Below are 13,539 nucleotides of genomic sequence, written 5' to 3'. Positions count from 1 at the left end.
CCACCATGAGCCTAGGTTCTGTCCAAGGTTTCTGCCCGTTAAAGGGAAGTTTTTCCTTGCCTCCGTTGCTCTTGTGGGTAAAGTTGGGTTCTGTGTTTCCCTGCTGATCCTGTAAAGTGCCTTGAGATGACTTCCTGCTGTGATCTGGAGCTAAAGAAATAAAACTGAATTGAATTGTCTCCAAACCGTCTAACCTTCACTGTCCCTCTTATTGTCTCATTTCTAATCCTGTCCAACCTGGACACTCCCAAGGAGAACCTCAGCATCTTCATCTCCTCCACTTCTAGCTCCACCTCCTGTCTTTTCCTCAGAGACACTGTCTCTGAGCCGTCCATCATGGCTGTCCTCACCACTGTCTCTAAGCCGTCCATCATGGCTGTCCTCACCACTGTCTCTCAGTCGTCCATCATGGCTGTCCTCACCACTGTCTCTAAGCCGTCCATCATGTCTGTCCTCACCACTGTCTCTCAGCCGTCCATCATGGCTGTCCTCACCACTGTCTCTCAGCCGTCCATCATGTCTGTCCTCACCACTGTCTCTAAGCCATCCATCATGGCTGTCCTCACCACTGTCTCTCAGCCGTCCATCATGGCTGTCCTCACCACTGTCTCTCAGCCGTCCATCATGTCTGTCCTCACCACTGTCTCTGAGCCGTCCATCATGGCTGTCCTCACCACCGTCTCTAAGCCGTCCATCATGGCTGTCCTCACCACTGTCTTGTAGACCTGTCCCTTCGTCCTATCACAGAGCACGCCTGATACTTTCCTCCCCCCGTTCCGGCCTGCCTGCACACGATTCTTCACTTCGTTATACAGAAATTATCGGGTATTTCTCCTACGTTGAATGGACTAATCTGATTGTGAGTCACTATATTTAAAAATAAACCTTATCAGAGCAGACACTTGAATAAAGTTTTTTTAATTGGAATTATTTCTTATTAGAAAGGATTTTTGTCCTTTCTAAAATATTGTCTTCCATGAAACCGGTCCGTGGCACAAAAAGGTTGGGGACCGCTGCTCTAGCCCACAAACACAAAGCAGCCGTTCTCAATTCAATCGAGAGACGCTCAATCCTGCAACCGCCACACGCGTTGAATGCCCCAGTGTGGAAAGGAGAGAGAGCGAGAGAGCCCGGAGAGTGCTCCTTCTTGGAGGTAGCCCCTGATAGCGATTGGCTAGCCAGAAAGAGTCCTCATAGGTGGACTCCACTCACCTCCATTATCTCCTCCACCTGGCAGCACCTGCAAGAGAAGGGGGAGGGGCAGAACAGCAGAAGGCTCTGCAGGCACGTAACATGACAAAAAAAAAAAAAAAACTACAACGCTAAGCTAGCAAAAACCTATTTGTTAAAAATCCGAAACTTTATTTCCCATAAGAAATAATGGAAACTAGATTAATCCATTCATACTCACCAGATAAATGCCCATATACAGTTATATTAACATGTAACTACATGTATCTAAACAACAGATAACAGTTAGAAGTGTAAATAGTATGAAAAACAAAAGCATAATGAAAGATAGGGGGGGGAGGGGGAAGTGTTATACCTTCGAAAGGGAGTCCCTCTCCATAAAATGACTGTGGAACTCTCCTCCTGGGTTTTTCCCCTTCTCTTACTCTGTATTGGTTTTCTCAAGAAAAGTCCAAAAGCATTGATTTATCCATACCGTACTTGCACAGCAAGTTACCAGACACGGATACCATTTTCATATTTGGTGATTATTTACTTCTTTAATAGAACAGTTGTTCTCACTACTTTCCACTTGTCTTTTTTGTTGTATTACTGCTGCCTTTCTTTGGATCCATGGCTTTGAGCACAAATTAATAAATGAAAAAGAAAAAAAACACGCACGCAAAGCAAACTATTTGCAGTCTTTCTCCTATGGCAAGTCGACTCAAAGTGAAGGTAGACTCCGCCTTCGTTTGCGTCCCTTTGGTTCGTCTCGGCTCCATTTGTGTGTTCGATCTCTGAAAATGTGTTAAACTTCCGAGGCATTTTATACTCCGCTTCTTGGGTCAGAAACAGAGTTGTGCGACTACCGAGTCATTTGAGAACCAAGGTTCCACCGTATATGTATATACATATATATACTGTATGTGTTTGTACATCAGGTCTGATTCGGTCCAGAGTGTGGGGGGCAGACGCTGCGAGGGCCGGGGTCTTCACCTTCCTGGACAGCCACTGTGAGGTCAACAAGGACTGGCTGCCCCCCCTGCTGCAGAGAATTAAACAGGTAGACACCCACCCACGGTGTGTGTGTGTGTGTGTGTGTGTGTGTGAGCTGAGGTGAAATTGCACAACTGTAAATAAATTGGTGTCTGACTGCGTGTCGTAAAGAAAGGGCTGCTCCGTCTCCTCTCTGCTCTCCTCTTTGTTGCTCCTCTTCATGTCTCCTTCTACAGCTTGTCGGTGCCTCCCCCATTTCCTCGCCTATCCTCCCTCTCTCTCTGTCACATTCTCTTTTAATACATCCTTATTTTGCCCTTCACCTCACCCTTTTTAATTCTTCTGTCTTCTCAGTCGTTTCTCTCCTGCTGTCTGGTTTTTGATGATTTATATCATCCAACCTTATCTAGATCCTTCACCTCACTCCTTTTTTACGCAAGCTTTTCTCTCATCTTTTTACTCTGAAATCTTCTTTGACATCGCTCACCTCCTAATGTAATTTTGTGTCACCATATATCCTTTCCTTCAAGTCCTCTTATGTCCTTCTCTCATCCCTCTTCTCCCTCTCACCTGATCTTTTGATTGCTGGTGGACCCCAGAATAAAGAGAGAGGGGCATGAGTTTATTTCAACAAAATATATACTCATACATATAGAAAACATGAATACAGAATAACATGTAATGCTTGGACTGGCTGAGGTTCCAGAAAAATGTTAAAGGTCCCATATTATGAAAAACTCACTTTCCCCATGTTTCTACACTATTATGGTGAGTTTGGGTCCTTAAACCCCCAAAACAGCAAAATAAACAAGTGAAACCTTCGTAGTTTGCATAGGACTGTAATCACCACCTGAAACACGTCTGGAAGAAATCGCTCCCGGCTTGACGTCAAGCCGGGGCAACGTGTCTGCGCTCTGCGGGTCCTCGCAACGGTCGCCGCATCAATTGTTCTGCAGTAGAGAGAGGAGCACTGATCAACAATCTTTACTCCAGCTACCAGCTTCAGAGGACAGAAGAGGATGGTGGATAAAGTAATCCACTTTCCAGCAGCATCCGTGGGTTAGAAATGCTGCTGGCGGAAAACGCACGCACAAAGTGAAAAATATGTTCAAGCATAGTTCAATGTGAAGCTACTAGGGTAGCCCCTCCCCCGTCGTTGGCGTGTCTTCGGTTCGCCTCAACTCCACTCGGTTGTTCAAACTCCGAAAATTTGTTTGATTTCCGAGGCATTTTAAACTAAATTATTTTGGGCGAAACCTGAATTGTTCGACTCCCGACTATGAAGCTTGTTTGTTCTTATTAGTCAGTGTTGTGAAGGCGTATGGCTAGAGGTCAGTCTCCCCTTCCTTCACTTCACTGCACTTCACTTTTATTGAATTTGTCCCTCGGAGGGCAATTTGTTTTACAGCATATACACACATTTTCCACAACATATAACAGACACGCAAGACACAATTAAGGGACATATAAGGAACAAATGACAAGTTAGAGCAGCATCCTAAACTAAGCCGTGTACATAATTGGTTCCAAATGAGTGAATTTCCATCGAATGTGGTGCAGAATAATGACCATGGAATACATCTGTTTCATGTATACACACTCGTGCACTCAAATTGGTCTGAAATAATTAATTGCAAAGGAATTTGATGATCTGCACAAGTGAAAACAATGATGGTCTGGGTCGCCTTTGCTTTCACCCATTCTCTGAGTCACTTTTGTAAATCAGTATGCATAGACTATTTTCTGTTTGCTTTATATCCCTAAACCAGCATGAATGCGTTTTTGTCTCCAGGACCCCACCCGTGTGGTCAGCCCAGTCATCGACATCATCAATATGGATACTTTTGCTTACGTGGCAGCCTCAGCTGATCTGCGTGGAGGTACGAACATATGCCTATCAGTGTAAGGAATGAAAATGTCCCTGCCGCAACTTTAGGTTCCTCTTGATCATGGACTGAACCCCTTGGCTGCTTTGTTTATGGAGGAATCCATCACGATGAGTTCATGAACTGATATCTCTGCCGTGAACCTAGGAACACAGAGGTTATTCTTTCAGTGACCTTCAAGGCACTTAATAACTAAATGTGGATCTCTTGGCGACTCTGAGTATTAATTCATATTGCCTCATCTTTGTTTAATACTAGATTCAGGAATATACTGTATATAAAGTAATTCTGTTACTTTGTATTTTGCATATAAACAGACTTACAGACTTTGATGCCTTGGGCACATCCAAATCTGAAAGTTTCCTCCCAGGCTGCCGCTGATGTTTTGAAATCTATTCAGGGAAAACTGTTAAACTGTCATTTAAATCCAGCTAAACTGAGCTAGATGGAAAATATGTTTCGTTTTGCAGTCTCTCTTCCTTGGCCATATGTCAGTTTATGCTCCTTGGTATTTGATCTTTGGACCTCACTTCATTTAAAGGTAATTCTCCACCAAACTAAAAAGTGATAACGAGGAAATAAATGATAGCTGTTAAACTGGAACGCAGAGCGGTAGAGCGGAAAACCCGAGGAAAGCCTTTCCCTTTAATTACACAAGATTCTGCAGTTACTGAGGAGCTGAAACTAAACGGCCTGATAATGGATTGGAACAACCCTCAACTGTGTTCAACAGTCATCTGAATCATCCCTCGCGTCTCTTCTCAGAGCTTCGTGGTCCTTCTCTCTTTCCATTTACTTGTGTGCTCTGCCTTCGCTTGGGCGCTGCAATCTGCCTGTCAATATTGGTAGCAGCCATGACTCTAAATTGTTGTCCCTAACACACACACACACACACACACACACACACACACACACACACACACAGAGGGAATAGAGTTGGGTTCAAAAATGATACTTTCGTTATCGATGAAGCTTTCTCTTAAAACAGAAAGATGGTTAGAAGATGGACTTTAGTTCACCTAGAGACGCACGCACATGCATGCAAATGTTAATGCACAGACACACATACTCACGTGGGAGTAGTGAGTATGTGTACAGAGAGCTCACTCTGTACCACAGTGTAACTCCAGATCTGATGAAAAATAACTATCCATTAGGCGAATGGTAAATGTTCTGCACTTATATAGCACATTTTCCACCTTTGAGGTGCTCAAGGCGCTTTACATGAGGCCTCACATTCACCCATTCACCATTCACACACACATTCACCCTCCAGCGGGCGACTGCTGCCATGCAAGGTGCTGCCAGACCCACTGGGAGCAGTTTGGGGTTCAGAGTCTTGCCCAAGGACACTTCAACACATGGACAGTCAGAGCTGGGATTCGAACCACTAATTTACGGATCACGAGACGGCCCACTCTACCAACTGTGCCTCAGCCGCCCCCCATATATATCCGAGTCCTGATCGTCTGCAAGCACGTGATAGGAGCTGGGCATCCTTCGTTGCTATGGAGACTGTTGCTGCAGGTTCATTTCTGCCCGGCACAGCTGCGGAGGCATCGTTGAACTGAATGAGTCGCACCCGTTACACATCTCACCTGATCAGCTCCTGCCTCTCTGGACAGTAATCTGCCAGAACATCCTGCCTGTTTCATCAGTATTTTCAGGTCCTCCCGTTCTACGTGTCGTCCCGTGTTCCCTAGTTCTTTCTTTATTCCATGAGGAAACAGGTCCAGGTGAATTCGGCGTAAATTTTCACAACAAAACGATTGTGTTTTTGGACACTTTCAATAATATCTCTCTGATCACCTCAATAAAAACGGTTCTGTTTCTGCCGGTCTTTACTCAGACACTGTGGAATTAGTAGTATCTTCAAAAGCTACGGATCTCGATCCACAAGAATCCACCATTACTGAAAGTGTGCTTTTTTGTATAACTTCCAAACAAATAATGATAGCAACGTGAATCCAATTGCTAAAAGGTTTGTTTTCATGGTTAAGGTATCTAAAAATAAGGATAAAATAAATGTAGGGACATTATTTTTTTGTGTAAATCAAAATATACGGAGATCTAGGTGATTGGCAAGGTCTACTCTCCCCGAGTGCTTTTCAAGTTGTACATAAATATAATAAATGTGATACTTCTCTCCTGCCCTCCTCTGACTGACACGTATCGTTCTATTCATTGGTAGAGTGCAGGATTTATAAACAGGACTGTTTTCATGTATATGCATTTTGTCTCTCAGGCTTTGACTGGAGTCTCCATTTTAAATGGGAGCAACTATCACCTGAGCAGAGAGCTCGTCGGACAGACCCAACCCAGCCAATCAAGTAACGCACACACACACACACACAACCAATAACGTAATGCCAAGCGTCTGAATCTAATGGAGCGCATGTAATTCAGTCAGAGGACGAGTTTGACATGTTTACTATCCCAGTAGTAACTATCCCAGAGATTTTGTGATTAAATGATAGTCAGAAAATATTTGGGGCGAAATTTAGTGTAGAATAAAATGCCTCCAAATGCTCCATTATTCAACCAAAATGTACTCACAATCTTCCGGACCGTTCTGTCTGTGTTGCTCCTCTTTTTCTCGCAGGACTCCCATCATTGCAGGCGGGCTTTTTGTGATTGACCGGCCCTGGTTCAATCATCTTGGTAAATACGACACTGCCATGGACATCTGGGGTGGGGAGAACTTCGGTGAGTAGATGAACAGTCTGATAGACAAATTAAAAACTATCCCGTTTCTTTTTTCTTTCCGTTTATTTCAGTATAAGAACAAAGTCTCAATTTGTAAATGAAATATGATTAAATAAGATGTATTTCTGAGGCAGAATCAAAAGGCTTATATGGATGGCAGGAGTTTATACTGCTATTTGCTTCTCTCAGTCTGAGACATGCAAGAATTTAAAACTCACCACATGTCAGACTCAGCAGAAATGGTTTTGAGGATCTCTGCTGGTTAAATTAGGATCTGATAAGCCAGAAATTGTGTCCACTTTATTCACCTCAAATACTTCACAGGAATTGGTTGAATATTTTCGAGCTGACACAAACAAATATTAATCTGTATGGTACTAATTTATTTACAATTAATATTAAAGGGATTGCTACTTTAGTATAAAATATGTGGTCATTATTTATTCATATATCTTTTTCAGTGCATCTCTTGTATGTGATTATAATCACAACGCTGGTACACAAAGCCGTGATGAGCTCAGTGCTTCCTCGTGTCTGATGAAGGGCTGCCACTGTAATGTCACGGGTACATCTGAGCACCTCAACTAGCAAGTAGTGATGAATCATAAACATAACATTCAGCCGATTACAACACTGGTGGCTTGTTCATATTTTATCAAGGTTCTTTTTTTAATCTACGCTTTAAACAAATTCCAGGCATCGATCCGAGTTGAATACAATCAATTTAAACAGATGGCTCTTTGATGTTGAGAATGCGAAAAGCGTATAAAACTAGAAAAGCACTCGGAGAGCACAGACCTCCACCGAGCACCTAAGTGTAAATCATAAGTCTCTTGTGATTTACACCAAAAAATAATGGAGCTACATTTATTTTATCCTCATTTTTAGATACCTTAATCATGAAAACAAAACTTTAGCAATTGGGTTCACATTGATATCATTTTTAGTTTGGAAGTTATTCACAAAAAGCACTTTGAGTAATGGCGCGGATTCTTCTGGATCGAGATCCAGAGCTTTTGAAGATACAACAAATCTGTTTTGTCCACTACTGATTCCACCGTGTCCTGGTAAAAGCAGCAAAAACAGAACCTCCTCAACTGGATCTGTTTCCTCAGGTATTAAAGATAGAACTAGGGAATACGGGACAACACATAGAACGGGAGAACCTGAAAATTCTGAGGAAACAGAGACGATATTCTGGCAGAGAACTGTCCAGAGAGTCAGGTCGAAAGACGTAGGAGTGTGAGGAGAAGTTCTTACGCTCCACAGGTAGGAGGTGAGTTAGAGGAGAAGGAGAAGTTCTTACGCTCCACAGGTAGGAGGTGAGTTAGAGGAGAAGGAGAAGTTCTTACGCTCCACAGGTAGGAGGTGAGTTAGAGGAGAAGGAGAAGTTCTTACGCTCCACAGGTAGGAGGTGAGTTAGAGGAGAAGGAGAAGTTCTTACGCTCCACAGGTAGGAGGTGAGTTAGAGCAGAAGGAGAAGTTCTTACGCTCCACAGGTAGGAGGTGAGTTAGAGGAGAAGGAGAAGTTCTTACGCTCCACAGGTAGGAGGTGAGTTAGAGCAGAAGGAGAAGTTCTGGAGTGTCTTGGATGAAGTGGTTCAGAGCATCCTAGCAGTGAGAGAGTCCTGATTGGAGCAGACCTCAATGGGCGTGTTGGTGAAGGAAATAGAGGAGATGAAGAAGTGATGAACAAGTTTGGTGTTCAGGAAGGAACCTAGAAGGACAGATGGAGGTGGACTTTATCAAAAGGATGGAGATGGCAGGAGTTAACACTTATTTCCAGAAGAGACTAGAACATAGGGTGACCTACAAGGGTGGAGGGAGGAGCACCAGGTGGACGACATCTTGTGTAGACGGAGCAGTTTAAAGGAGGTCGGTGACCTTAAGGTCATGGTAGGAGAGAGTGTAGCCAGCCAGCATAGGCTGGTGGTGAGGAAGAGGAAGAGGACGAAGGCAGAGCAGAGGACAAAGTGTGTGCCTTTCAGGGAAGAGGTGAGACAGGCTCTGGGTGGACAAGAGAGGCTTCCAGAAGACTGGAATACAACAGCTCAGGTGATCAGGGAGACAGGAAGGAGAGGACTGGGTGTGTCTTCTGGAGATAAGGAGACCTGCTGGTGGAACCAGGAAGTGCAGAAGTGTAGACAGAAAAAGAGGTTAGCTAAGAAAAATTGGGGCATTGAGAGGACAGGAGAGAGTAAACAGGAGTACAGGGAGACGAGACGCAAGGCAAAGGTAGAGGTCAAAGGTCAAACAGAGGTCACATGATGAACTGTATAAAGGTTAGATAGTAAAGAGGGAGAGAAGGATCTGAACAGGCTGGACAGACAGAGACAGGAAGGATGTTCAGCATGTTATAGTGATGAGGAGTAGAGACAGGAAGGATGTTCAGCATGTTAGTGATGAAGAGTAGAGACAGGAAGGATGTTCAGCATGTTAGTGATGAAGAGTAGAGACAGGAAGGATGTTCAGCATGTTAGAGTGATGAAGAGTAGAGACAGGAAGGATGTTCAGCATGTTAGAGTGATGAAGAGTAGAGACAGGAAGGATGTTCAGCATGTTAGAGTGATGAAGAGTAGAGACAGGAAGGATGTTCAGCATGTTAGAGTGATGAAGAGTAGAGACAGGAAGGATGTTCAGCATGTTAGAGTGATGAAGAGGAGAGACAGGAAGGATGTTCAGCATGTTAGAGTGATGAAGAGTAGAGACAGGAAGGATGTTCAGCATGTTAGAGTGATGAAGAGGAGAGACAGGAAGGATGTTCAGCATGTTAGAGTGATGAAGAGTAGAGACAGGAAGGATGTTCAGCATGTTAGAGTGATGAAGAGTAGAGACAGGAAGGATGTTCAGCATGTTAGAGTGATGAAGAGTAGAGACAGGAAGGATGTTCAGCATGTTAGTGATGAAGAGTAGAGACAGGAAGGATGTTCAGCATGTTAGAGTGATGCAGAGTAGAGACAGGAAGGATGTTCAGCATGTTAGAGTGATGAAGAGTAGAGACAGGAAGGATGTTCAGCATGTTAGAGTGATGAAGAGTAGAGACAGGAAGGATGTTCAGCATGTTAGAGTGATGAAGAGTAGAGACAGGAAGGATGTTCAGCATGTTAGTGATGCAGAGTAGAGACAGGAAGGATGTTCAGCATGTTAGAGTGATGAAGAGTAGAGACAGGAAGGATGTTCAGCATGTTAGAGTGATGAAGAGTAGAGACAGGAAGGATGTTCAGCTTGTCTTGTCATGGACATGCAGAAACCAAAATAACAACCGAAGTGGGAAAGATAAAGAACATTCCAGAGTCAATGGAAAAGACGTCACTTTCAGGATCAGCACTGGACAGCTCCATAGGTAGCCGGCTACACATGGATCAGGATCAGCACTGGACAGCTCCATATGTAGCCGGCTACCTATGGAGCTGTCCAGTGCTGATCCTGAACCAGTTGGGGTTGGGAGCTTTTGCAGCAGAATTTATGATTGAAGTCTTGAGAAAATACACTTGTGAAGATCAATGTCTTAGCAATCCTCTAATGAATACAGTACATTGGTGAATAAATGAATGGATGAATGTCCAACAGTTGTTATCTATTACCTTTCATCTGCTAAATAAATAATAATGAAATAGGTCCACCTATAAAACTCAATATTTTTTCAAATAAACAAAGACGGAGGGAGCGTATGAAATATTTATCTTTTATAGTTGTGTCGGTAGTAACACTATTTAGAGGGTGTTGTTTGCAGAGATCTCGTTCCGGGTGTGGCAGTGTGGTGGCAGTCTGGAGATCATCCCCTGCAGCAGAGTCGGTCATGTCTTCAGGAAGAAACACCCGTATATCTTCCCCGAGGGCAATGCCAACACGTACATCAAGTAAGCCAACTGACAGACTTGTTGTTTCTTTGTTGTCATGATTTACAATGATGGGCATTTTTTAGTGGTCTAATGTATGATCTGAAATCTGATTGATTTGCTGGATGGAGCCTCATTTCTGTCAGAAAAGATGAAAAGTCCCGTAACATTAAAAGGAACCCCGGCTATAATGGCATGTTAGCTCTACATGAATTATTTTGCTGTCAGTAAAATTTTGAAAATCATTTCCATCTGTTATATTTTTGAATAAACCTTTTTTGCATGTATGTTGCCATTGTTGTTTACGTCAAAGGCATTCTAGTGTGACCAGCTCACTGGTGTTTTGGAACGTAGCAGCGATCTGCTCCTCTGTTCAGCCTTTTCACTTTGGATCACAGCGCCATCAAAGACATGGGGGGAGTGAGGAACAAGCCAGAGATGAAAATGGGGAGTTGGCCATTGTGGGCGGTGTCTTTGTGGCAGCTGCGCCACCATGCCGATAGGGAAAGAGAGCGCCTGCTGTAATAAGCTCCACTTTATATCTGCCGCTGTCCATGGTATTTATTCGTTTCATATTAACGTTACTTCAACGCTACTTTAAATGAATTACTTGTTACACGAGTTTTGTGTTCTTGGCCTGGTTCTGATGTGGCTCATTATGTGCGAGGCCATGGGAAGTGCCAGTGTGCATTTCTGACCATTTACTGAGTCAGGGGCGTCACTAGGTTTTAAGGACAGGGGGGGCTTAGCCCCCAGGAGATGCACAGGATGTGAGCAAATGTAGCGTACCAGCACAAAACCGCAAACGGCTAACAAGGACTGAGAAATTATACATTATTATTATTTCAGTCTGTTTTTCAATGCAATACAACAACAAACATGTTTAGACAGTAACAGGATGTTTACAGCATTAACAAGAAACAAAATGGCTACAATTACAAGTTACTCAATGGATGGAAGCATCAAAGAATGTGTCTGTTTCTAAGAGTCGATCTCTCTGTTGTGATTCTGAAGTTCCTCTTTTTCAATGACTGCAAGACTGTGAAGTCTTTTCTGGCTCGTTGTTTGACGCAGCCAGGAATGCAACCGACGCAGTGCAACCGACGCAGTGCAACCGACGCAGTGAAACCGACGCAGTGCAACCGACGCAGTGCAACCGACGCAGTGCACTAAAGGACCGTTCACATGAGCAGCTGCTTACGGGCACCGTTAGGGCAACTTGGGTAGAACCTTCAGAGAGGGAAACATGTCTGAATCAAGGAGGTTGTGAACAGACAATATCTCTTTGGGAGAACATCCAGCCTCTGTTTCAGGTCACCAGAACCTCCTCTGTTTTCAGGCTGGAGTGTTGAAGTTCATTCAAGTCTGATCCACTCAAGATGTTCTCACATTCAGGCCTGCATGCTGGATGCCTTTAGTAGCTCTGCAGCTACTGCAGAATCTGAACTCAAGCTATCATCCTACCCACACAAGGGAAAAGTAACTCTCTTTTCACTGTGTCTGAGTTCTATTCAGTGCGTGAACCTGCAGGTTCCTCCAGGTTCTGCAGGTCTCTGCCCCTGATTCAGGGAGACTGTGGGCGTGGCACAGGGCTGTGGTTCTCATACAGCTCCATATGCATCTGTGTGTTTGCCCTTAAATTTATCACACAATAACTAAATGTTACTACCAGCAGTGATAAACTTACTTTCTTGAATACCTTTCTTATATCCATTCTCCATCCATCCGTTCATGTTCTTCTCCTAAAGCTCTTCTATTCTGCTCTGTGTGCTTCAAACACGCTGCAGGGACCGACAATTAGCGGTCACAGGGAAAACGTGGACTGGAGTTTCAGTGATGTGGGCATTCTCTATAGGAACAGGTGGAATGGGTTCTCTACGTTTTGTCATGAAGTGAGGGGAAACAGATTCATGATCAGATTTAAGTAAATAATGACAGGTTACATGTTTTTAAACATATATTCTGGTGGTTTTAATAGAATATGTCGGCATTTTTTGGTCACTGAACAAAAAAAAATATATATATATATATATATATTTTTATAAAACAACCCAAAATTATTTAGGGGGGCTTAAGAATATTTTAGGGGGGCTGAAGCTGAAGCCCCCCTAAAATAGGCCTAACGACGCCACTGTACTGAGTTGTGTATTTATTTGTTTAGTTATTTATGTTTGCCCACTTGTCTGCTCGTGTCGATGGTCTCGGTGGATTGTTTGAACTGAATTGCCTTTCTGGGATAAATAAAGTTGTCTGAATCTGAATCTGAAACATATATGGTCTGTGTATATGTATATATATATATATATATATCCACCCACAAACCAAAAAGGACACATTTCGTCTGTGTCTTGCCTGTTGGCCATTTGCATTGCCATTTGCATCTGTTTGGCTCTGAAATGATGACTTGTCTCTTATCACAGCGGCCTGATGTTTGTGATCAGTGTGGATATCCTTAACAAAGCTGCTCATTTGTTGCTCTGCTGGTTAATGAGCTGCTGGCTCTGAGCTAGCATCCTTGATTATAAATAAGCAAAATAAAAGGAGCTGCTTAATAATTTGATAACAAAGATAATGTTTCCTCCCTCCGTGAGGACTGCTGCTGTGTCCTCGTGTGTGTGCGTGTGATTTTTTAATTGTAAGGCTGTGTATGAAACATATTTATGTTTATACGCCTCCAAGCATCTCATATCCTCTCTCTCTTCCCCTTTCATTAAACAGCTAGCAGAAAGTGTATTTCCAGTAATGGAGGGTTTATGTCATTTCAATGAGATGGTTTACAGCTCACAGAAACTCAGCTAATAGCTAATTACTTCAGAGAGGGAAAAGGAGAATGAGAGAAAAAGCAAATTGGGATGAGAGATGGAGAGAATGTGCTCATTGTTGGCGCAGCAAGGCTGAATACACTCATGTTCACACCTACAGGTTGTTACACATGCACACGC

The 13,539-nt window shown here is 43.4% G+C and overlaps 1 protein-coding gene across 1 annotated transcript in view; it reads left to right on the top strand.

The window, feature by feature from the left end:
* The window catches only part of galnt14 (UDP-N-acetyl-alpha-D-galactosamine:polypeptide N-acetylgalactosaminyltransferase 14 (GalNAc-T14)), a 97,919-nt gene extending 87,297 nt beyond the window's left edge, over positions 1 to 10,622 (top strand). Inside the window, exons 5-9 of the mRNA XM_068753554.1 lie at positions 2,112 to 2,233; positions 3,959 to 4,046; positions 6,298 to 6,382; positions 6,655 to 6,758; positions 10,492 to 10,622. Coding sequence (XP_068609655.1) covers positions 2,112 to 2,233; positions 3,959 to 4,046; positions 6,298 to 6,382; positions 6,655 to 6,758; positions 10,492 to 10,622 — 530 coding nt within the window. The remainder of the gene's footprint in view (positions 1 to 2,111; positions 2,234 to 3,958; positions 4,047 to 6,297; positions 6,383 to 6,654; positions 6,759 to 10,491) is intronic.
* Positions 10,623 to 13,539: the final 2,917 nt, after the last annotated feature.

The sequence above is a fragment of the Brachionichthys hirsutus genome, chromosome 20 (genome assembly GCF_040956055.1).
Source record: "Brachionichthys hirsutus isolate HB-005 chromosome 20, CSIRO-AGI_Bhir_v1, whole genome shotgun sequence".
Taxonomy (NCBI): Eukaryota; Metazoa; Chordata; class Actinopteri; order Lophiiformes; family Brachionichthyidae; genus Brachionichthys; species Brachionichthys hirsutus.
Note: the sequence above shows the minus strand (reverse complement) of the source record. Positions and strands in the feature narration are given on the sequence as shown.